General features: G+C 37.0%; 1 protein-coding gene across 1 annotated transcript in view; it reads left to right on the top strand.

Annotated features, from left to right (window-relative positions):
- LOC146400966 (uncharacterized) overlaps nt 1-21,859 on the top strand; it is a 401,653-nt gene extending 379,794 nt beyond the window's left edge. The window contains exon 4 of the mRNA XM_084971134.1: nt 17,775-21,859. Coding sequence (XP_084827260.1) covers nt 17,775-17,832 — 58 coding nt within the window. The 3' untranslated portion in view covers nt 17,833-21,859. The remainder of the gene's footprint in view (nt 1-17,774) is intronic.
- Nucleotides 21,860-23,935: the final 2,076 nt, after the last annotated feature.

Raw genomic sequence — 23,935 nt, 5'->3', positions numbered from 1 at the left:
AAATTAAAAGAATTAAATTATTCAAAATGCATATTCCTCAGCATATCTTTTAACCCCAGAGCCTGCTTCCCCCCCGCCGATGATTTTCTATGTCTCTATGTATTCATTTTGTTTAATATTAACCAATTGACTTAAATGTTGACAAAGGGGATTTGGCATAAATCTGCAGTAGGTATGCAATTAAGAGGATGTAATTAAGGATCATTGCTGGATGCATTTACATTAGAGATATAATTATGAAGAAAGAAGAGTCAGTGCAAGAGCCAAGGTATATGAATGCTGAAAGTGGACTTGGAAATCCAGAAACTAAAACGAGTTCCTTTGTGGGAAGAACTTCCACAGCCATTCTAGTCATGTGCTCTAAGGGCAAAAACAGCACTGAAATAAGGGAGAGCCTGGGAGCCACCATATTCAGACTCATCAGCCTCTAGCAAATCGTCTTCCCTTGTCATCTCTTGCTCTCATCCTACCTTGCCAAATGAAATCCATAGCATACCATTTTTATGTGCATTCTTATTTTCTTATGAGTAGACACATTAACGTGATTGATTTAACCATAGTTCGGCTTATTTATGACCCTCTGGTTAAATGTTAATAGCCTGAAGTCAAATATCAAACACAAGAATTTAGAGATAAAGATCTTGCAAACCCTGCTTACTAACTATCCAACAGGATCATGATCCAGCCAGTCCTGTTTCTTTAGCTGTTTTAATTTTGTCAACAGTGAACACTCATCATGCTTATTAAATGTTAGGCACTGTCCCGAGTGTTTTAGATACATTAACTCACTTCATTCTAATGATAACCACATGCAGCAGCTATTATTATTATTATCCTCTCCATTTTAAATTTGAGAAAACTTAGGCATAGAGAGGTTAAGTAATTTGCCCAAGGTCACACAGCTAGAGAGGTTAAGTACTTTGCCCAAGGTCACATAGCTAGTGAGCAGCAGAGCAGGGTATAACTCTGGAATCTATGCTCTTAAACATCATACCACTTTCTGAGGCTTTCCACAGTTGCCAGATAAATCGTTTTATGATCTTTTATTGTTGGAACTGTGCTTGAGTTGTTCATGTTATTCAAAGGGTGATGGGGAGTTCCTCTATGTCTCTAAGTCTGTTACATGTGTTGAATATACAGCTTGCACCCTGCCACACATCACTAGACCTAAATATCACATGTAAATTCATCATCATCCCATCTGTAGTATGAATAACTCATAGCCTTCAAATTAGCAAGATAAACTGATTCTTAATAAAATAAGACAAGATTAAGTTTGAAGACTAATTAAAAAGAAGGAAGCTGATCTCATGTCCATTAACTTTTTAGTTTGGTCTGCTTGGAAAACATCCAAAAGGTTAATATATGTGTTTCACTGAAGAGTAATGAAAATTCAGGACTAGTGGGAAATTAGGTAAGGGTAAAAAGACAGAAGGAGACACAAAATAGGAAATCAAGAAGACTTTATAAAAATTCCTTTTGCCTCACATTACACAGAGCCTTCATCTATAGGAAAAGGTTAATGTTGGATCCATCTTGCCCTGAATATCAGTAATCTTTATTATTAAGACCCAACAACTTTATTTCATAATCATTTTCTTCCGGCCAACCGGCTGTGGTTACTCAAGGCAGATTAACTAGAACCTGATGGATTTCAGCCCCTGTTCAGCAATGCCAGCCAAATACTATAATTACACAGGATGCAGGCTGAGATAATGTCGACCTTGTACTTAGAGATAGACCTAGATAAGTTGAACTGTCAGAATTGCAGGCCTGACTTTTCAATCACCAGTGCTGTATCTGTGAAGAGAAAGGGGCAGGAAAGAAAAAAATCCCCCATACCTTTCATCATTTTAGCTGTCCTGAAAGGAGGTATCTAATAAAGACGAAGCCTCCAAGAGACAGAAGTAGCTTCAAGAGTTTAGAGCTTAGTGAGCTGGGTGGAGGATGTGCCCCACTGAGGTGTATGTGTAATTGCTGTCCTTTCTGAGCCCGTATCTTCTGCAGACAGGGTGTGCGAGTGCCTTTCCATTTGGAAGTTTGCACGACACACCACTGATATTATGAAATTTACAATGAGTTGGAAAAACGGTCCTTGTCATACTTTATCCTTTTGGAAGAAATGGATTTCCTTAATAAGAGCACTGCTTTATTTCTCCTATGAATTCTGATAGGGAACACTGCTGAATGGCATTCAACCAAAGAGAGAGGCTGCAGCAGAATGGCTTATTATTCTAAAAAATTTTAGGAACCCAGAAGCAAAATGTTTTTGGTCCTTATATATAGACATAAATGCTTATATTCAAATATCAAGTTCCAAGGCCTCTGAGATATAACTGTTAGAAATCAACCAAAGATGAGGGATCCGGGGGTATTTGCTAATGGTTAGCGAATACATCCCTAAATCATTGGGTTATTGATAAACTAGTTCAAAAATGCCTCAAGTCTAGGTCTTTGTAATAGTATTGAACTATGCAAGAGTCTCCTTGCTTAAATAAACTTTAAGTTAAATGTGAAAATGTTTCACATATACCAAATCTTGTGTCATGCTGTGCTTTCTGAACCTCTGCATATTCAGACGTTTGTGCCCACGGACATTCTTTTCCGAGGGGTATCTCTGTTCCCATCCACTTTTCTCCTGGTGAATTCAGACTTGTCTTTAAAAGCCTGCCTCAGGACCCCCCCCCCCCCGCCACATCTTTTCCACGTTGATTGCCATGTTCCTTTTCCTTCCTTCCAGTAAGTAACTGCTCCTTCACTTTTGGGTTCATACTTTAATATTCCTGCCTCTATTACTCCATGTATCATATTATCATTTTCTTCTTATTATTATTAGTTAATAGACTATATCTCCAACTAGAATATTTTAAGGACATACAGACTTAGGATAACTAGCACAAAAACACCAGGAGCACAGTAGGCATTTAATATATGTTTGTTGACTGTATGGGTGCATGAGTAAACAGTAAAACAAGTCATTCTAAGGAAAAATGTTAGTTTTTAGTGCAGTTGCTGACTTTTGATTGTTTCAAAATATCAATAAAGCAAGACTGTATTCTCATATGTACAGCCCATCATAGACTAAGAGGGGCCTCACAGAAGTCCTTGCTTTTAAGAGTATATGAAGACGCTTTTCCCCTGTTCTTCATTTCCTCTTCATAGAGAGGAAGAAAATTCCTCTCAACTTTCCACAAGAATTTGTAAAAGCAGCATTTCTAGTTTCTCTCCACCTGTCCCCACTTACTCCCCTCCATTGATTGTTGAAAATGGAGAAGGAACAAAGCAGTGTTGGCTTACTCTTTTCTGAGTCTTCATATTTCTGCTGCTCTTGGCAACACCACAGGGGAAACTTGCATCTTTTTTTTGTGGGGGGTGGGAGGGACTGAGCATTTTTAATGCTGGCTTATTTATTAGGCCTGCAAAAGAGTGTGGCTTATTAGCAACGGAGCTGTTCATCTTTAATGGTAACAAAGGTGCTATGTGACCTCCATTTGTCTGACTCCTATGTCCATGTTTCGAAGTATGCAAAATTAGGTCAGTATTTATTGTTTTCCCCCCAAACCACTCCAGTCCAATGTCTCTAGTTGTGCATTCCCCAGAAATATTGTGTAATTATAGAATTTCAGTGAACTCTTATGAAAACACTGAAGTTAATTTCAGTTTAGTATTTTCAAATACAAGATCATGGCAGAGATATCAAATAATCTTATTTCCTCAAAAATTTTTTTTGCAGTCATTAAAAACATGTCTTTTTTTCTATAGAGTAACGTTGGACATATAGAGATCTAAATCCTCATCCATTACAAGTGTTGAATACAGGCCACCTTCTGGTTGTTTAGGTCATTTTGTTTCAGCTTGATCTAGTAATGGGAAACTCATGGAACTTCCTGTTTCGTTGGATAACTCCAAGAATTAGAGAGTATTTTATTTTATTAAACAAAAATTTGCTTATTTGTAAATTTTCCTAGTTATACTCTCTGGTGGAATAAAAGCAAATCTATTTCATATTTTCTCATGATACATCTTTAGATCTTTAATGTATTTCCTTGAAACCAAGGACCGTATGTCTTTTATCTGCATACCCCCTCCTCTGCTTAATATTAATAAAGGAAGTATCTTTTAAGCACCAGGCACTATGCCTGGTGTTGGTCATAGAAAAATGAATAAGACATGGTTCCTTTCCTGATAAAGCAAACATGTACATGTAAAGAAGTGCTTCCAAACCATTGTGTAAACTGCTGCAATGAAAATACATACAAAATGCAAAGGAACTCAAGAAAGAGGATATCTAATACTGCACAGGAGAAGCGGCTATGATATCAACATAGGAGAAAGGGTATTTGTGTAATTCTTAGAATAAGAATATTCTAAGTAGGAAAAGAAGGGAAGACTTTTCCAGTCAGTGATAGCAGCATGTATAAAGGCACAGAAGAAAGAAAGATTGTAGCATACAGAGTGAACAGGAGGATTCAAGGAGGCTGAAGCATGGGGGGTGGTGAGTGTGTGCAGAGTGGTAGATGAACCCAGAAATGAAGGTGCTCAGAGTGTGAATGGTATCTTATATCCTCAAGGATAAGGATAGTGAAGGAAAGCCACTGTAAGATTTAGAATAGGAAAGTGACTACATTAGATATTTTATAAGAATCACATAAGCTGTTAAGTAATGGAAGTAGTATGAAGTTAAAAGCAAGAGGGCTCTTTAAAAGGTTTTTGCGTCCTCTTTTAATTTTTTCAATAGTCCAGCTGACTGCTGAATAAGACTCAGTGAAAATGGAGAGAAGAGAAAATGCTGCATATGGGTATTTAGCCTGTAGAATAAATAAGATTTTGTGGCTGGATGAAGATTGGGTAAAAGAGGGAAGAGGTTTAGGAAACAAGTCTATCTTTGAACAGATTTGGTTTATTTATGGTGTTCAAGAGAACAAAATCCAGAATACAACGGATACTATAGCAATGAATCATGGGAGTGTGTGCTGAGACTGATAATATCAAGAATTGGAATTCTTTAATGGATGAGTAGTCCTTGAACTGCACATAAAGTGCAGTGCAAGTTGATGCTATGATCAAGACCTTGGAGAACACTTCGGGGACTGCCAGCAAAGCAGACTTATTTGAAGGGTAGCTCAGAGAGCTAAGAGGTAAACAAGAGAAAATCACTTTAAAGCCAAGAGAGAAGAGATTTTTCTGGAAGTAGGGATAATACCTCATTGTCAGAGGCTATAGAAAGGTCATGTTGAACAAGGACTGATAAACTTCTGCTGGATTTCTTGATTAAGCCATTATTGATGGCCATTACTCAGGAGAGTGATTTGAGCAATATGAGAAGGTGAAAAAGCAGAGATGCTGTCTTCCATACAGTAGCTTGGCTGGATATTAAATTGATATGTAAAAATATGTAACTATTTGAGCATCTTAGGGTCCTCTATTTGTCTGTTTGGTTTATTTTTGCCTCATTAGTTTTTAAAAACAATGTCAGGCTCAACAGATTTTAATACCAAACTTCATATTAAGATGGGACTGTATGAATCACATAACTACAGTAGGGTTTGTTTTGTGGATCTATTTCCAACAACCCTGTTGACTGAGTCTATGGAACTAAGTGAGATTTGCCACTGTCTCAATCATAATAGAGTCAGTGTGGCCCATCCTGCTCACTGCCCAGAGGGGAAGTGTGAAGACCACGGTCAGCACCATCCTGCTTCCTGGAACAGCTGTCATGGACCTCCCACCTGAAAGGTCGCCAAAATGTGAACCATAGAAATACCTTTTCTGAATACAAAAATCATAACATAAAGTATTAGAATGAAGGTTTCTAGCTGTCTTTAAAGTCCTTTGTAGAAAAATATAGGTAGAAATTAAAGAGAAAAAAGTATGATACTACTTAAGAAGTTTAAAATATCAGTCTAGTAACCTAGAGCCACTTTAAAAGCACAACATCAAAAAGAATGAGAAGATTAAGGAATATCAGTTCTGTACTTACAGAATTATTTGTTTGGAGGATCCTATCACTGGCTTGATAATGATAATAGAAATTTCTTCAAATTAACTGCATTTGAAATAAATACTGATATTTGTTCAAATTACTAAGTAATGCTCAATTTTACATGTTTGCCTTGGGCTTTGTTAGTTGGGGAAAAAAAGAACAAGTTAAGTTTCCAGGAAATTAGGTTTTTGTTAAAAGTACCTTTATAACTTAATCATCTTATCGTTGTACAGACTGATATTCAAAAAAAAATTGGTATGCCATGTAAGATTTTTTGCTAGCTATTCTACAACTCAATTACAGATATCTTTAAGGGCTAATATAGAGATTGGTCAGAAGTTATATTTAATTTCACTGCAACTCTGACTTATATTCAGCCTGATTTGGTAGGAATTGGCTGGAGGTATTTCAATGCAAATGATCCTTATTTTTCTTTTTTGACACTATGATCTTTTCTTGAAAATAAATCTCTTCAATGACAGGCTCATTTAGAGTTGGTCTGGAATATTTTCCCCATTGCCTTGCTCTTCAGTTGGAAACTTGCCTGAATGGCCCTGGGGAATAACATGTGCTGACTGTATTACAAGATCGTTCCTTTTTGGAAATATATCCTGGTAACTCTAGTTTTGATTTCCTATTAAGCAGTTGATTTTGCCATTAAGTTATATATCTGTTATATGTAGAAACTATTTTATTTTGTAGAAAATCCCCAAGGCAGGGCTTCAGTAGGACAAATGTTCAGTTTCTCAGTTACGAAAATGAAGTCTGGAGGTAAGCACTTAGAATGAGCAGCGTGGCATTGGATGGTGTCAGAGACCAAGGCTCCTTTGGTCTTACTATTCCATCACCCTCAGCATTCTATTTCATGCTTCTACCTCATGTTTCAAGGGGGCTGTTTGTGTGGCTGTCATCTTGTCAGCATTCCAGCCAGCAAAAAGTAGGAAAGGCTGAAGAGAGGCAGGCCCTTTCCTGCTACAGACGTTTCTAGGAAATTGCACACAATATTTTCACATTTATGTTGTTTTGGATAAAACTTAACCACAGGCCCACACCTAGCTGCCATGGAGTCTGGGAAATGTAGTCTTTATTCCAGGTGACCACATACTCAGCAAAACCCTGAGGGTTATATCACTAAGGAAAAAATGGGAGACTAAGATCCTGCAGAACATCTAATAAAAGTCTCTGCCAAGTTTTCTTCTTCCTGCTCAGCCTGTCACAGAATCTCCTCCATTAAATCTCAGTTTATGATTCTTCTACTTTACCAAAGCTTTTTTGGATATTAGCCATCCATTTTCTTCAGCTGTTAGAAAAATGACTTCTGTGCTCTTTATATATTTATATTTCTGTTCATGATGTTTTTCTCATCTACTAAATAGTATTCTATAAGGACAAGGTCTCATGTATCCCCAGCTCAGTGCACAATTACACACCCTAAAGGAATTCAATAAAACCATGACTGAAAGTCAGAGGTACAGAAATTGGAGATAAAAATACATATTAGTTGGTATTATTCTTGCCACAATTAGGTTCTTTTAGAAATACTATAAAATCTATTACATCTTCCTGGAAAGTTGTTCTGCTCCATCAAACAAGTCTCCTGTGTGGTGGGCTGCCCAGCTCTCTTCGGTCAGAGGCACTGAGGTTTTTTCTGCACTTGTTAGTGAGATCAGCATGAGTCCTGTGCAGCCTGGAATGTGAGACCCAGGGGACAATGTCCTTGGATGTAAACTGGGAGAGTGCTTGGAAATATCTGCTAACCAGAGCAACACTGGAACCTTTATGACTGGATGAATGGTTCTTCATCCTCTCAGTGTACCAGGGAGAGATGTGAGAATGAGAATGAGTGTGAACGAGCTGATAAATATGACTTGTACCTTTAATAAACTGATAAATGGAGGAATCATGTATCTAAAGATAATGATATAACTAAATAGAAATATCTTTTCTGGTCCTGCTATTCTCTACTGATAAGCTGCTACCATTTATAAGGAGCTCTAAACTCCTGGAAATCTACACTTGAAAACGTTTCTTTGTACATTTATTTTTAGAAGTGTTTATTGATTGAGATTTTCTAAATCAAGCTATGACTGTTTTTTTGTACAATTAAAAGATAATGTTTGTAGTAATCAGTTTAACAATGACCATTAATTAGTGCTGCAAGACAAAACAGAGGATGCCCAGTTATATTCAGAATCAGATCAACAATGAATTTTTTTAGTATATGTATATTCTATGCAACATTGGGGACATATTTATACTAAAAATGTGTTGTTTTTCTGAAATCCAAATTTAACTGGGTTTCCTGTATTTTTATTTGCTAAATCTGGCAATGCTCTCCTTAGTGACTCAAGTCTCCCTCTGTCCATGGCACTATGTCATATGGCACTGCTGCTCTGCTCTTAAAAGGTAGAGCCTATTTCTTCACTCTGTTGAACTGGAGTTGGCTTTGTGATTTGCTTTGATAAATAAAATGTGGGAGATAAGACATTGTGTAAATTGCAGCACCTAGGTCCTTCTTCCATGGGAGTAAGCAATTGTCCCAGGACCATTTATTGAAAGCACAACCTTTTCTCAATCATTTTCAATTACTTCTCTGTGAAAAATCAAGTTTTTATAAATGCCTGGACCTATTTCTGTGTTTTGATTAAGTTCCATCATTTCAGCAATACTATGTGTCTTAAATGATATAGATTTATCTTAAGACTCAATGTCTAATATAGCCAATACCTCCTTGAGTCCTAGACAAGAGGGGCTCTGCCCCTAGCCCCATACTTTAGAAGACCCACTTATCACAAATACTCAAGAACAAAGCTATTTTGTTTTGTTTTCATCATGATGTCCATAAAATCTGTTTTGAAAGTTGAATAACCACTTGAGCGAAAGAAAATTATGGAAGGGATTCATGAGCCAAAACAAAACCCCAAGGAAGATAAGGGGCCAAAAGCCACATGTGTATGTGTAGGAAGGAGAAACTCTGCTTTGCCCTGAAAACCACAGAACAAGTGTCTCTTTTTGTTTAAAACTGACTGCTCCAAATCACACAAAATAGTGTACAAGCAGACTAGGTTCCCCAATTAACTGTTTTTATTCTTTCCTTTTTGCTTGGGAAGTAGTTTTGAGAAATATTAGAACTGTCCAGGAAGGCTTAGGTGGGACTTGAGAAAGGAATTTGTCCACCTTGTGATACAGAATAAAAACTCCATGATCAGTTCTATGAAGTTTAATCCAAAGTTTAAAAAGGTTCATCCAGAATCTTTATCTAAAATGAACTCTGGATTTTTTTCAGATATACTAAGACACAGACATAGAAATGATTGCCATGAAAGAAGTTTATAGTCACAGACCCTGAAACAGGAGGCACGGCATGCCATGCAGGGCCACATGGGGAAGCATCAGGTTTGGTGAGGAGGCAGAGGAACAAGCAAAAACATGGGTGAAAGTCTTCATTGTGGTTTTCATGGCAAGCAATGGGCAAGGCAGGGTAGCAGGCTAAATATATTTAGGATTGGCTAGTGTGAATAACTTTCAACAGACCTTGAGATGTAGGGATAGCCCCTAGTTACCTGGTACTTGGCTCTGAGGTGATATTTGGGCAGAGGGATAGGGACTCAACCTGTGAGAGTTTGATAAAGGGGAAAGTAAGAGAGTTTGGACTCTAGATTGCTTGATTTGCACATGAAAGCCACATCCCAAGGGAGTCATTTACTATCTCCAGGAATCAGCTAATCCTGGGTGGGGCAGTCTCCAGTATCTGCAAGAACCCAAATTTCAAAGCATCATAAGTTCTAGAAAATGAGGAACACAATTAATGCAAGTCTGTATGCCATGTTTTTCTCTCAACAAAGTCTTACTTTTAAAGCTATGTTTCACAATTTTGCATCTAAAATGAGCCTCAAAAGATTATCTGAGGAGTTTAAAGCTGGACAAATAATGGATCCTATCTTGCCTGACTTTAGCTCTTTCCATGAAGTATGTCTTAACCTGAGTAGGTAAAGAGTTTTAAGAATGATTATCAATGAAAAATTCAATGGATAATTTAAAAAATATTATTCTACAATAAAGTAACTTTAAACCATGATTCAAATAACGGTAATGGAAAATTATTCATTGCATGTTTATGGCTTGCTTTATTGCTACTGAAGTGCAAGTTATGTGCACAAAGATAGAACCCATGCAAAAAGTTCACCTGCAAACTGAATATGATCTTGACTGCAAGTTTCATACGGTACAATTTTATATTTGGTATGCTTATTATTCTACATGACTCTAGGGCACATATTATTGGACAATAACCTTACAGGTAATGTTATTCAACAGAAAAAATAAAGGGTCATGGTAAGTCTCAAATTTTAAGGCTGCTTTGAAGAGTAGAATCTGGAATCATCTGAAGGCTCGTTCATTCAAGTATCTGGTCCCTGGGCAATGAGTGCCTATACTGGCTTGTGGCTTGCCTTCATAATAGTATGGAACCTCAGGATCTATGCTGGATCAGGACTCCAAGTGCACAGGTTTTAATGAAGTAGAAACTATGGTATATAGTTCAACCGTTTCATTCACATATGAAGAAACAGATCTAGTGACCTTAAACGAATCCACTTCTAGGAAAGCAACAAAATGGTTTTCTTATATTCATTAAGTGGATGGATAAATATATCAAGTGACCAAGCTAGGCAAAACTGCAGACTTCCAGGCTGAAGAGGACACAGGAATCAGTGGTCATGTTCAGGCAATGTTCCAATAAGAGGGCTGTCACTATGTAGTACATGTCCACAGGCAGAAATGCCTACCTTTGGAACTGATTTTCTGGGTTGGACTTTATCTCTTGTGCAGGGGGAAGCTCTAGTTAAAGGATGCTGCAAAAATGAAAGCTGAAGTCTCAACCAAAGAGAAAGTAAGACAACTTTTGTTTTTTTATGACCAAGTGAATTAGGAAAATGAACAAATGATAATATAAAGGTAATTTAAATCACAAGAGATTTGTATGCCATGCTAAATAATAAAATTATCTGTTTGACAAGCCACCTCAAATTCAAAGATCAAATAATACAGTTTTATTATTCTCATGAATTCTGTGGACAAGAAATTTAGAAAAATGGGATGGAAGTCTTGCCTCTATAATGTCTAGGACTCAAAGGCAGGGGATGCCTTTAAATGCTGAAATCTATAAAGTGGTGAAGGAAGAAGGGGGAAAAGGCTTATCTCTTTAGCAAAATATGTATTATAGAAGAAAAAGAAAAATGTAAGGACCTGGGAAATGATTTTCACCCTTTTTTAATGAATTTTAATTTTTTCCACTATACCTGGTTTACAGCGTTCTGTCAATTTTCTACTGTATACAGCAAGGTGACCCAGTCACACATACATATGTACATTCTTTTTTCTCATATTATCATGCTCCATCTTAAGTGACTAATTCCCAGTGCTATACTGCATGATCTCATTGCTTATCCATTCCAAAGGCAACAGTTTGCATATATTAACCCCAAATTCCCAGTCCATCCCGCTTCATTCCCCTCCCCCTTGGCAACCACAAGTCTGTTCTCCAAGTCCATGAGTTTCTTTTCTGCGGAAAGGTTCATTTGTGCCATATATTAGATTTGAGATATGTGATATCATATGGCATTTGCCTTTCTCTTTCTGACTTACTTCACTTAGTATGAGAGTCTCTAGTTCCATCTATGTTGCTGCAAATGGCATTATTTTGTCCTTTTTAATGGCTGAGTAGTATTCCATTATGTATATATACCACATCTTCTTAATCCATTCATCTGTTGGTGGACATTTAGGTTGTTTCCATGTCTTGGCTATTGGGAATAGAGCTGCAATGAACATAGCAGTGCATGTATCTTTTTCAATGAAGGTTTTGTCTGGATATATACCCAGGAGTGGGATTTCTAGATCATATGGTAGTTCTATATTTAGTTTTTGGAGGTTCCTACATACTGTTTTCCATAGTAGTTGTACCAATTTACATTCCCACCAGCAGGGTAGGAAGGGTTCTCTTTTCTCCATACCCTCTCTAGCACTTGTTATTTGTGGACTTATTAATGATGGCCATTCTGACTGGTGTGAGGTGGTATACCTCATAGTAGTTTTGATCTGCATTTCTCTAATAATTAGTGATGTGGAGCATATTTTCATGTGCTTGTTGGCCACCTGTAGATCCTCTTTGGAGAAATGTCTATTCAGGTCTTTTGCCCATTTTTCAATTGGGTTGTTGGCTTTTTTGCTGTTGAGTTGTATAAGTTGTGGTATATTTCAGAGATTAAGCTCTTGTCAGTTGCATCTTTGAAACTGTTTTCTCCCATTCTGTAAGTTGTCTTTTTTTTTAATGGTTTCTTTTGCTGTGCAAAAGTTTGTCAGTTTGATTAGGTCCCACTGGTTTATTTTTGCTTTTATTTCTGTTGCCTTAGGAGACTAACTTGAGAAAAACATTGTACGGTTGACGTCAGAGAATGTTTTGCCTGTGTTCTCTTCTAGGAGTTGATGGTGTCTTGTCTTAGTGTTTAACTCTTTAAGCCATTTTGAGTTTATTTTTGTGCATGGTGTGAGGGTGTGTTCCTGTTTCATTGATTTACATGCAGCTGTCCAGTTTTCCCAGCACCACTTGCTGAAAAGAATCTTTTTCCCATTTTATGTTCTTGCCTCCTTTGTCAAAGATTAATTGACTGTAGGTGTCTGGATTTATTTCTGGGTTCTCTATTCTGTTCCATTGGTCTGTATGTCTGTTTTGTACCAGTACCACACTGTCTTGATTACTGAGGCTTTGTAATAGTGCCTGAAGTCTGGGAGACTTATGCCTCCTGCTTGGTTTTTGTTCCTCAGCATTGTTTTGGCAATTCTGTGTCTTTTGCTTGGTTGCAGTGCCCTAATTTTTTTTTTTTTTTTTTTTGCTGACCCCTGAGGTGACTGGGGCTGCAGGTTGAGCCCACTCACAGGCCCCCAGTGGTGGCAGGCCATGCCTCCCTTGGCCTTGGAGATGACTTCTGCAGTCTGTCCTTGTTGCCTGTGGATCACACAAGAGGTACCATGTTGCACTTAGCTCCATGCTGCTCTTAGCCCACACAAGAGGTGCCCAGACACCCATAGCCTGCACAAGAGGCACCTGGTCTCCTGTAGCCTAAGCAACTAGCTTCTTGCCACCTGTAGCCTGCACCAGAGTTGCCCTGCCCTCCGAGAGACCCCATGCACGGGAGCAGGGAGATTCCTATGGTGGTCTGCCCCTCCTGCTCTAGCTCTCCCCAACAAAGGCACCTTGCTTTTCCCACAGGTCCAGACCTCCTCCTGGGTTCCCTCTGCCGTGGTGTTCCACTCCCCAGCCCATAGCACACCTGCTCCCCAACCCATGGCACACCGTTCCTTAGCCCCTTAGGCTGTTCCCACACAGCCAACCCTAGTCCTCTCCCTAGAACTGACCTCCGGAGCCTGAATCTCAGCGCCCAGTCCCCGCCCAAGAGCTTCAGGCTGTGGTGTCCAGGGCAGTGGTGCAGTGCTGCTCTCATTCTACTTTGCCCTCCTCAGTCCAGCTGCTGCACTTTTTCTCGGCAACTTGAGGTCCCTCCGACTCGGTTGATCTTTCCTTCAGTTAGGTGGCTTCCTAGGGTGTAGGAATGCTAGCCCCATCCTGATTATTTCTCTCTCTCTCTTTTTCTTTTGTTCAACCTGGTCATGTCTAAAGTTTCTTGCCCTTTTGGGAGGTTTAAGTTCTTCTGCCAGCATTCAGTAGATGTTCTGTGTGAACTGTTTTACATGTAGGTGTGTTTTTCTTGATGTGTTTGTGGGAGAAGGTGAGCATGACGTCTTACTCCTCTGGCATCTTGATCCTTCTTCCTTGGTTTTCACCTCTTAATCACTTTCCCTCTGTGGCATTATTAGAATATGAATGTATGTAGAAATGGGACCACCTTTTTAGACCTAGCCTCACAAGTCATTCAGCTTATCCTGTGTCTCATTCTCTTGGTTCCAAGTGAGTGTGAAGCCCACCCATATTCACTGAGGTGGTTCACCGACCTCACTTTTTGATCAAGGTAAGGATTATATAGAGATGAGAATGTGAGATAGGATAGATTTTTTGAAAGTTCAGTCTACCACACTATATGATATCTAGATACCTATGAGATTCAGCTACTCAGGTCCCATAATTCAGTATGACTCAGGAATAAGTGAAATAGAATCTTAGCATTTACCTTCCTCACCCTACTTTCATTTTCATCCCTGTGGTCCTTCCCTTTAGTCACTTTCTATGGTTGTAGGACTAACAACCAAGTGGAATGTCAACCTTCATTCTTATAACATGTTGGAGGCCACTGAACAGCTGAACTCTGCAGAAAGCAAACAGCTGCTGACTTTCTAAGGTCCAGGGTCTCTTTCAAAGACAAGATAAGGGAGTTATGCACAAACTATGCTATTCTATAAGCAGCTGCACTATGCCCTAGAGGTATGCACCAGGGCTAATCATTTCCTTTGTTATTCACTAAGAGGTAGCTTTGTCATCGCCTATGCCTGTTCCTGCTCACTAATCTACATACGGCACCTTCCTTAATAAAATTATTGTGGGCTAAAGCCCAGCACCCTTGTTCTGTAGAACAGAATGTCTCTTGGTCCCCTACTTTCTAGATGTAAGAGTCTTATGCATTTTGTTATAGTGTGCCGTCCTTCTTCCAGAGTTCCCTGATGCCCTGCAGCACTGGACACAGCAATATCACTGTGTGTGTGTGTGTGTGTGTGTGTGTGTGCTGGATGTCTAGATGCTTGGAAAAGGCAAAACTGAATATAGAAAGGTTATTGCTAATCAAATCAACATGTTACCCTTGCTTTGAAAGAGTTTGATAATCAAGAAATAGTATCTTCTTTTCATTGAAAGTAATAATCCTGGCTTAGATTTCAATGAAGATAGGAGTCATAATAAGCCACTTAAAGAAATCATGTAATTTTATGATTATGTTTCAGAATATGAAAAATGATTTTAGGATATGTAAAGCGATTTATCCAATCAATGTGTATTGCCAACTGTCTTTCCTTCAGAGGTATGTTGGGTATTAGGTCTACAATGGTCAATCAAACCTAAAATTATGCTTTTTCTTTTTTTTTCTATAGCTGCATCATGTGAAAGTTCCCAGGCCAGGGTTCGAACCTGAGTCATAGCAGTGACCCAAGCTGCTGCAGTGACAACACTGGATCCTTAACCTACTGCGCCTAAAACGATGCTTTTCTAATGGAGCTTCTAGTCTATCAGAGATGGAGTTATGGGAATGGATAATGAAAGTCATCATATTAGTGAACACATAAGTGAATATACAATTACAAGTTGTGATAAATGAGGGGAAACAAAAAGACTGGGGTCCACACAAGAGAGAATTAAAAGAAAAGTTCGTTTAGATTAAATGAATCAGGGAAGGAATATTTAAGAAACTCTCATTTACTGATAAGTGATAATGGTAAATCATTACTAGTATGGCAAAACAGGAAGGAAAAGTTTCTTGAAAGAAGAACTTTTTCACAGGCTCTGAGTCAGACAAAACTTTGTTAGATTTTGTTTCCCTTTTTTCATTTATTGTTTTATTTCATCAAGTATAAAAGAAGAAAACATTGATGACTCAAGCAGAGAAGTGAGATCCTCACATATGCATTTAAGAAAGATCTCTGGCTGCTGCTCTACAGAAAATAGATCAGAACGGAGCAAGAATGGAATTGGCTCTTGCTAATACACTTCTGAGAATGAAAGAGAAAACCTGAGGAAATAATTTATCAGAAGAAGAAAAAAGGACCTTCTCAAATTTCCTAACTGCTTAGAAATTACTCAACCTATAATCTCATCTGAGAAGTATGTAGTATGGGTCTATACCTAATACTACAATAAGAAAATGCCCCATGCTACTTGCATACTTTCTGAGTTCTTACTGCCTCCCTTTCCACATAACTGTTAATTATAAGTCTGGAGAAAGCCCTCCTCTCTTTGTTGAAATCCTAAGCATCCTTCAAGTTGCAAATTAAATGCTTCCTCCTTGAGGAAAGGCTGATGCCCCTAACCAGGTATTTCCTCTTTCCTGACTCCAGCTCTCTTGGGCTTACTTTTACATTTCTTATGTCATTTTTCTATTGAGTGAAGACCTAAATTTACTTGTGCAGTACATTATTCTGGGTTCAGTTTGCTGTTGGAGACAGCAATGCCTACACAGTGTCTGAAGGAGAGGTGATATTCAATAAATATTGGATGAATGAAATAATATACAACTGAAATTTACGTCTTGAAATAATCATAAAAATACATGATTTTCTATTTTTTTAAAGATTGGATTATTATGACTCTTTTTGTTTATAAGCCATCTCCCACAATCAATTTCATAGCATGTATTTTCAACAGTGCCTCTATAAATATTTATTAAATTAAATTAAATTTAAATATGACATTTTAAATTTATTTTAACAGTGATTAACTAGGATTTAATCAATAATATGCACTCTGTTCTTACTGTTATTCTAAAGGAATATTTGTATTGATAAAACTGCATTAAAATGATACAAACTCATACAAATTAAAATAAATTTTAAATATTATTGTCTACTCTTAGATATCATTTAGCTAAGTAAATTGGTTAAATTTGTGTCCTTTTATGAGTTTAAGTTATTCTATCAATCTCTTTATACCTTTAAGACTGTTTTGTTGTTGTTGTTGTTGTTGCTATTTCTTGGGCCGCTCCCGCGGCACATGGAGGTTCCCAGGCTAGGGGTTGAATCGGAGCTGTAGCCACCAGCCCACGCCAGAGCCACAGCAACGCGGGATCCGAGCCGCGTCTGCAACCTACACCACAGCTCACGGCAACGCCGGATCGTTAACCCACTGAGCAAGGGCAGGGACCGAACCCGCAACCTCATGGTTCCTAGTCGGATTCGTTAACCACTGCGCCACGACGGGAACTCCTAAGACTGTTTTTTTATTTAAATCTTCAGTTCAACTGAATCACTAGGGGAATTACTTGCAGGTCTAAAATTATGAAGTATTGTGTAAAATTACTTAGCATTTAGAATCAAATCAATACACATTTAAGAGATCAATAAATAAAAAAATGACAAATCAAGTAGTACTTCTACAATAGAAGCAATACAAAATATACTGCATTTAAAATAGAATAAGACATTTAATTCAGGAAGATATAAAATACATGTGCTTATAAGCACTTTGAATGGCCCATAAGGAGTTTCTAAGTGACATCCATAGACGACGTTATTGACATTTGTTCAGGGCTTGTTTAGTGTAATCTGAGCACCACATAGATACTGCCTTGGCATATACTACTGTAAGTGTTATGAGTGTAACTTATACTTCTTTCTGGTACTCACATTTTCCTCTAAATTTATTAAACTTAAAAGAGTGCTCCTGTTTATTCAGTAATACATAAGCAAATGAATAACAGGCTTATCGCGTCTCTTTAGAATTTCTCTCTTTTGCATAAGTGCCATTTGTAATAAATAGGTATCCAGCTCATAATTTCTAGTTATAGCCATTTCCACAGTTCCACTTTGTGATTTTATAATGGCGTAAACATAGCAGTACTCAGTATGGTATAAAAAGAAACAGCTATTTAGTGGAATAAGGGCTGAAAAAAACCAATGTAATAAGTCACAGTGATTCAAATCTCTTCCTGGTTCCCACACTCTCAATTATGTAATTTTGAACAATTTTTTCTATTATAATGAAAGAACATAAGAAAACCTGTTTTCTTCTTTTGTTAGTAATCATGTTAATGGATCAATTAACCTTCTTGTTTTGTTTCCTCTTCTCTTTCTACAGATTGCTTCCAAGTATAAGAAATGATAGAATTGATATTCCACCGGGTCACGAGTATTGACTAAAGACTTATGTCAGTGAACTTATTTGGTGATTTGCTTTAAAATTATCATTATTATTCAGTTTTATTTTTATCTAGACTAACTGTAGATTAGTGTATTTGGAGGAAGGATTAAGTATTTTACCTGCTTGCCTCAGAAGTATGTAAAAGAGAACCCCTGGACAATATCAGGTAATAGATAATTAGTTTGGCACTTGACCAGAGTGAGGTCCAGGCATGAGTATTTTATTACAGACTAACACAAGTGAGCATTCAGCTGTTGGGTCAACTCAGATACCTGAAAAACAGCTACTCTGACACATTTACAACCTTGTGAACAAATTTATGCAATTTTACATCCCTCTGCTGATTTACCTGGAAAGAGTATTATATCAGATAATGAATTTAACATATGAAACCCAGTAAGTGCTTTTGCATACTGTCACTTAATATTATATAGAAAGATTTGGCATTTTCTCACTTAGGCATGTCCACTGTCATGTGATCTTTATAATCAGAGATATGACCCTTCTTTTGGATTGAAAACTTCCCTTGATTAGTTTTTCTTTGAATATTATAATATTTAACCAGAGTATTTCTACCTCTGGTAAATACAGATATTATATTTTATTATATTCTACCTCGAGTAAATATAGCTATTAGCCAGACATCTTTGAAAATTCAGGCTCAAATGGCAACGTAAATACAGAAATTATTTCTTTTCTCTTGTTTTTGCACTTTAAAGGATAGATGAGGCTCTAATCAGCACATTCTCTGACATGGGGGTAGGACTGGGGTAAGAGTGGAGGTTGGAGTTGGAATGAATAAGGAGAGTAGCAAACAAAAGATCTTTTCTCTTTCAACATTTCATAATTTTTCTGAAATGATGACCCTGGTTATTCATTTAGATGTTGTAAGAGTCACCAATAAATCTAAAGTAGCTAAACAAACACACTAATTTAGAAGGAGATAATGGAAGCAAAGTGTAGAAAAGACTAGCTAGGAAGTAAACTAAGAGGGGGTCAAATATTACAATTTCCAGAAGAAAATGACACAACATAAATCCATAGCAGTTGAAAGTCCTCATGTACAAATGAAAATTATTAGTAGGAATATGGAAGAAAGTTGAAACAGATAGTTGGAAACCCCTTTGAAAAGACAGGAAAAGAAAAGGGTTAAGACAAAAGAAAAAAAAAAAAGGAATGAAACAAAAAAGCTGAAATTTTAAGATAGGCTTGTTAAAGAGTGGCTTTGTTTGTAATATTCGTTAGTGAGACTGTTAGCCCTGTGATTTTTCACCTATCTTGTTGGTATACAAAAAAATGAGATTTAAAATTACTTGGATATATTTTATTTTAAAATAATCCCTGAATGTCATTCTTAATTTTTGTAATGAGCATTATGAATGAGAGGTCAAGGAGACAAACTCTTGCATGTGAATCTTGGTTTCTACTCACCATTTCAAGATACTTAAGCTTGTATGCCCTAGTTTTTTTAATCTGAAAAACAAAGGGAAAAAAGAGGGCATAATAACATCCATATCTTAGAATTACTATGTGGTTTGAGGTAATACATGTTAAACTCTTGGAAAATAGTGATTACAACATAGTAAGTATTATCTTAGTTGTATTATTTTTGGATGGAATCTTATGAGGTAGTATGTATTATTATTCCCAAATTCAGACTCAAATTATTTTTTCTTTATAAGGAATATCAAGAAACTTATAAGTTATAAAGGTATTTCTTTGATTTTTTAAATCATCTTTATATTTGAACTGAGAGGAAGATGGTTTTTAAAAATTATTTAAATTACAGAGACGATGGGACAATCATTTTGAGGATTATTGTTGTAAATAACTGGAAATTTTTCATCTGAACTCATTTTTCTTTATTTTAAGTCTCTTTGCCCAGGAGTGGTCAGGGAATATGCTGGAATGAGTTCGATTAGAAATTGAAATAAATCTGCTAAAATTCATGTTGCTTTATCACATTCCTTCTATAATCTAACGTGCCCCAAGGAGTGATACCAGATGATTAGAATGGCTGGTTTATGAATGCAGCTGGTGTGGGTTTAACAGTTTAGAACTGCACTGAGAGCAGAAACCAACATTACATATGTTTTAGCTTAATCACATATGAGTTAGCTTAATCTCCTGATATGAGCTTAACTTATTTGGAAAGAGTTAATCAGAAGTCACTATGCATTCATGTATGCAACAATGATTGGCCATAGTATTAACTGACAAAAGTACATTATTGAGAAAGAATGTTCTATGCAGTTTTTGATTTTGGAATTCTCCATGTGACTAGCAATGAAAAGTTTTGCTTTCCCCCACAACAATAGTTTAAAAAAAGGCATGGTTGTTAATACCAGTATTTTTGCTACTATTCCTTCCATTCAACCAACATTACAATAATAATAGCCATGACTGATTAAGTGGGTACTGTGATAGTCCCATGTTAAGAGCATTCAAAAATATAATTTCATGTAATCCTCATAAGAACTTTCTAAGGTCGTCACTAACAAGTCTACTTTGGGAGATGATAAAATTAAAAATCAGAGCTGTTATTAAAACAAAGTCATTCAAATTTTAAGTAATAGAGTTGGGAGTTGAATCTAGTCTCACATGACTACCAAACCACATGGACTTTCTATTGTATCAAATATTCCCATAATTTTGTATTTCACATGGCTTTAACATTTCATTATAGAGATTAAGATGGTAGAGTAGGAGGATATGAAACTCATCACCCCCCACGAACACATCAAAAATACATCTACCTGTGGAACAATTCTCACTAAAAACTAACTGGAGATTGGCAAAAAGACCTGTGGAACAATTCTCACTAAAAACTAACTGGAGATTGGCAAAAAGACTAAAAACTAACTGGAGATTGGCAATGCTGTAAGAAAGACCACTGCAGAATCAGGTAGAAAGGGAAGAGAAGTGATCAGGTCAGGACCTGTGCAGCCCTGGGGGAAAACTCAGACAAAAATGAGATCAGCCCTGAGGGTGAGTGATTTGAGGGATACACTGGGTGCTCCAGTTCTCTGGTCTGACACAGCAAAGACAAGCAGATGAGTGCCCTTGGCTGGTTGGAGGGCTCTTGGCACTGACAGGAGATCAGTGGGAAGCTTGGACTTGGTGCATGAAGACAGCATTAGTACTGGCTTCCTCCTGGGGCAAGGTGGAGAGGGTAGACTGAAAACTGCCCAGTCTTCTTAGAACATTCCAGAGCATGCCCCAGCCTGAACTGAGTGAATGCTCCAGTTCTGCTTGCTTCATATTGCAGCTCTGCACTGTGGACTGAATGCTACCATAATTAGGGAGAGAGCTCAGCCATGGAATATAGAGGTGATCCAGACCTGGGTCAGTATTTGAGCATGGCATGGGCAATGATTACTGGCATTTACATAGGCAGCAGCACATCAGCGGTAGTCCCGATCTCTGTGGCTGACTGGATAAAGAAAAAACAAAAAACAAGACCTATCTATATGCTGCTTACATGACACTCACTTCAGAAGGGCAGTATAAAATGCCAAGAGATCAATAAGAGGACATGTTAACCCTCATTAACATATATGTATCCAATACAAGAGTACCTAAATATGTATAGCAAATAATAATAGAACATAAAGGGAGAAACTGACAATACTAAAAATTAATAGCAGGGGACCTTTAACATGCCACTGATATCAATGGTCAAATAATCTAATAAGGCAACAGTGATCTTAAATGATGCAACAGACCAGTTGGATTTAATACATATCTATAGGACATTCCATCCCAAAACAGCAGAATGCACATTCTTTTCAAGTACGCATGGAATACACTCCAGAATATATCATGTGCTATGTCGCAAAATAATATCCAACATACTTAAGAGGACAGAAATTATATCAAGCATTTTTCCTGCCACAACAATATGAAACTAGAAATCAAAAGTAAGGAAAGCACAAACACATGGAGACTAAACAACATGATACTAAAAACCAATGGGTCAATGAGAAATTCAAAGAGCAAATCAGAAAATACCTTGAGACAAATGAAAATGAAAACACTTCAAAATCTATGGAATTCAGCAAAAACAGTTCTAAGAGGTAAGTTTATAGGAATACAAACCTTCTTCAATGGAATACTACTCATCCATAAAAAGAACAAAATAATGCCATTTGCAATAACATGGATGGAACTAGAGACTCTCATACCAAGTGAAGTAAGTCAGAAAGAGAAAGACAAATACCATATGATATCACACATCTCAAATCTAATATATGGCACAAATGAACAGAAAAGAAAATCATTGACATGGAGAACAGACTTGTGGTTGCCAAGGAGGAGGGGGATGAAGTGGGATGGACTGGGAATTTGGGGTTAAAAGATACTATTGCCTTTGGAATGGATAAGCAATGAGATCCTGCTGTATAGCATTGGGAACTGTATCTAGTCACTTATGATGGCGTATGATAATGTGAGAAAAAGAACGTGCATATGTATGTGTGACTGGGTCACCTTGCTGTACAGTAGAAAATTGACAGAACACTGTAAACCAGGTATAGTGGAAAAAATTAAAAATCATTAAAAAAAGAAGAAAAACCTTAAATAAACAACTTGATTTACCATCTAAAGGAATTAGAAGACTTAAAAAAATCCAAAATCAGCAAAATGAAGGAGATAATAAAGATTAGAGATGAAATAAAATAGTCTGAAAAGACCAATTACTAGCAGTAATAAAACTCCCAGCAAAGTCCAGGACTAGACAGTTTCATAGGGGAATTCTACCAAACATATAAAGAGAAGCTAATACCTATCCTTCTCATACTATTCCAAAAAATTACTAAATAAGATGAAACACTCCCAATTTGTTCTGTGAGACCACAATTCCCATGATACCAAAACCAAAGACCCTACAAAATAGGTAGTTATAGATCAATAGTGTTGATGTATGTAGAAGCAAAAATGCTCAATAAAATATTAGCTTACCAAATCTATAATATTAATAAATATTTATATATTTATAAAAAGGATCATATACCATGATCACATGGGACTTATTCCAGAGATGCAAGGATGGTTCAATATTCACCAATTGATGTGATGCACTACATTAACAAAAGCAAGAAAAAATCATATGATCAAATCTCAATAGATACAGAAATAGCATTTGATAAAATTCAGCATCCATACATGATAAAAACTCTCATCGAAGTTACAAAAATTGCATAATATTAAGAATATTAGGTAATTTTTAAATGACCCAGAATAAATCTGTTGATTATTAACAAGTCTAATGATAAGTCAATTAATGAATAAAGTAATCACTAAGTTCTAAACTGAAAAAATATTTGAGGTTATATCATATATGAGTCTGCTAATAAAGCTCTTTCCAAATGAAAAAAATTCATTATTTATGGTACCCATAAATGAAGTATTTTCCAAAGTGCTTTCTATATAAAGCCTAATACATTTTTATGATTTTACTTTTCTGATTTGTTTCTAGATTTTCAATATAGGATTTCTATAGTCCCTTCACCACCGAATATTCCCATGGAGTCTGCTAAGTAACTGGTCTTTCTCAGACTAGAGAAATAAAGGAACTAGGCTCTATGTACTAGCCTAAAGGCAGTATTATATATGATTTTAAGACTCCTAATCTCTCCTCAATATACCCCTGTGTGGACTGGATGTTTTCATTCACCCATCAAAATTCACATGTTGAATCCTTAACCCCGATATAATGATATCTGGAGAACAGGCCTTTACGAAGCAGTTAGAGTTGGATGAAGTCATGGGATTTGTGCCCTTGTAAGAAGGGACATTAGAGAGCTTATTTGTTCTCTCTCTCCCCTTCTATCCTCTCCCTCTCTCTCCCCACATACCCGAAGTGATGACACATGCAATCCAGGAAGAAAGCTCTCATCAGAATATGACCATTACTGGCATCTTGATATCTGATTCCAGCCTCCAAAATTGTGAGAAAATAAATTTTTGTTTAACCCATTCAATTTGTGGTATTTTTTTTTATGGCTGTCCAAGCAGGCTAAGATAAGAGCTAAAATCTGGATGCTTCTTCTGGCATTTGAATGTCCATTAATTTTAAACTTAGAATATCCTAACTTTGG

The sequence above is a fragment of the Sus scrofa genome, chromosome 8, assembly GCF_054392235.1.
Source record: "Sus scrofa isolate SSC_HxYL_T2T_F1_AM1 chromosome 8, Sscrofa_HxYL_maternal_Yorkshire_Landrace_v2.0, whole genome shotgun sequence".
In the NCBI taxonomy this organism is placed as follows: domain Eukaryota; kingdom Metazoa; phylum Chordata; class Mammalia; order Artiodactyla; family Suidae; genus Sus; species Sus scrofa.
The sequence above is the reverse complement of the archived record's forward strand: the minus strand, read 5'-3'. Positions and strand labels throughout refer to the sequence as shown.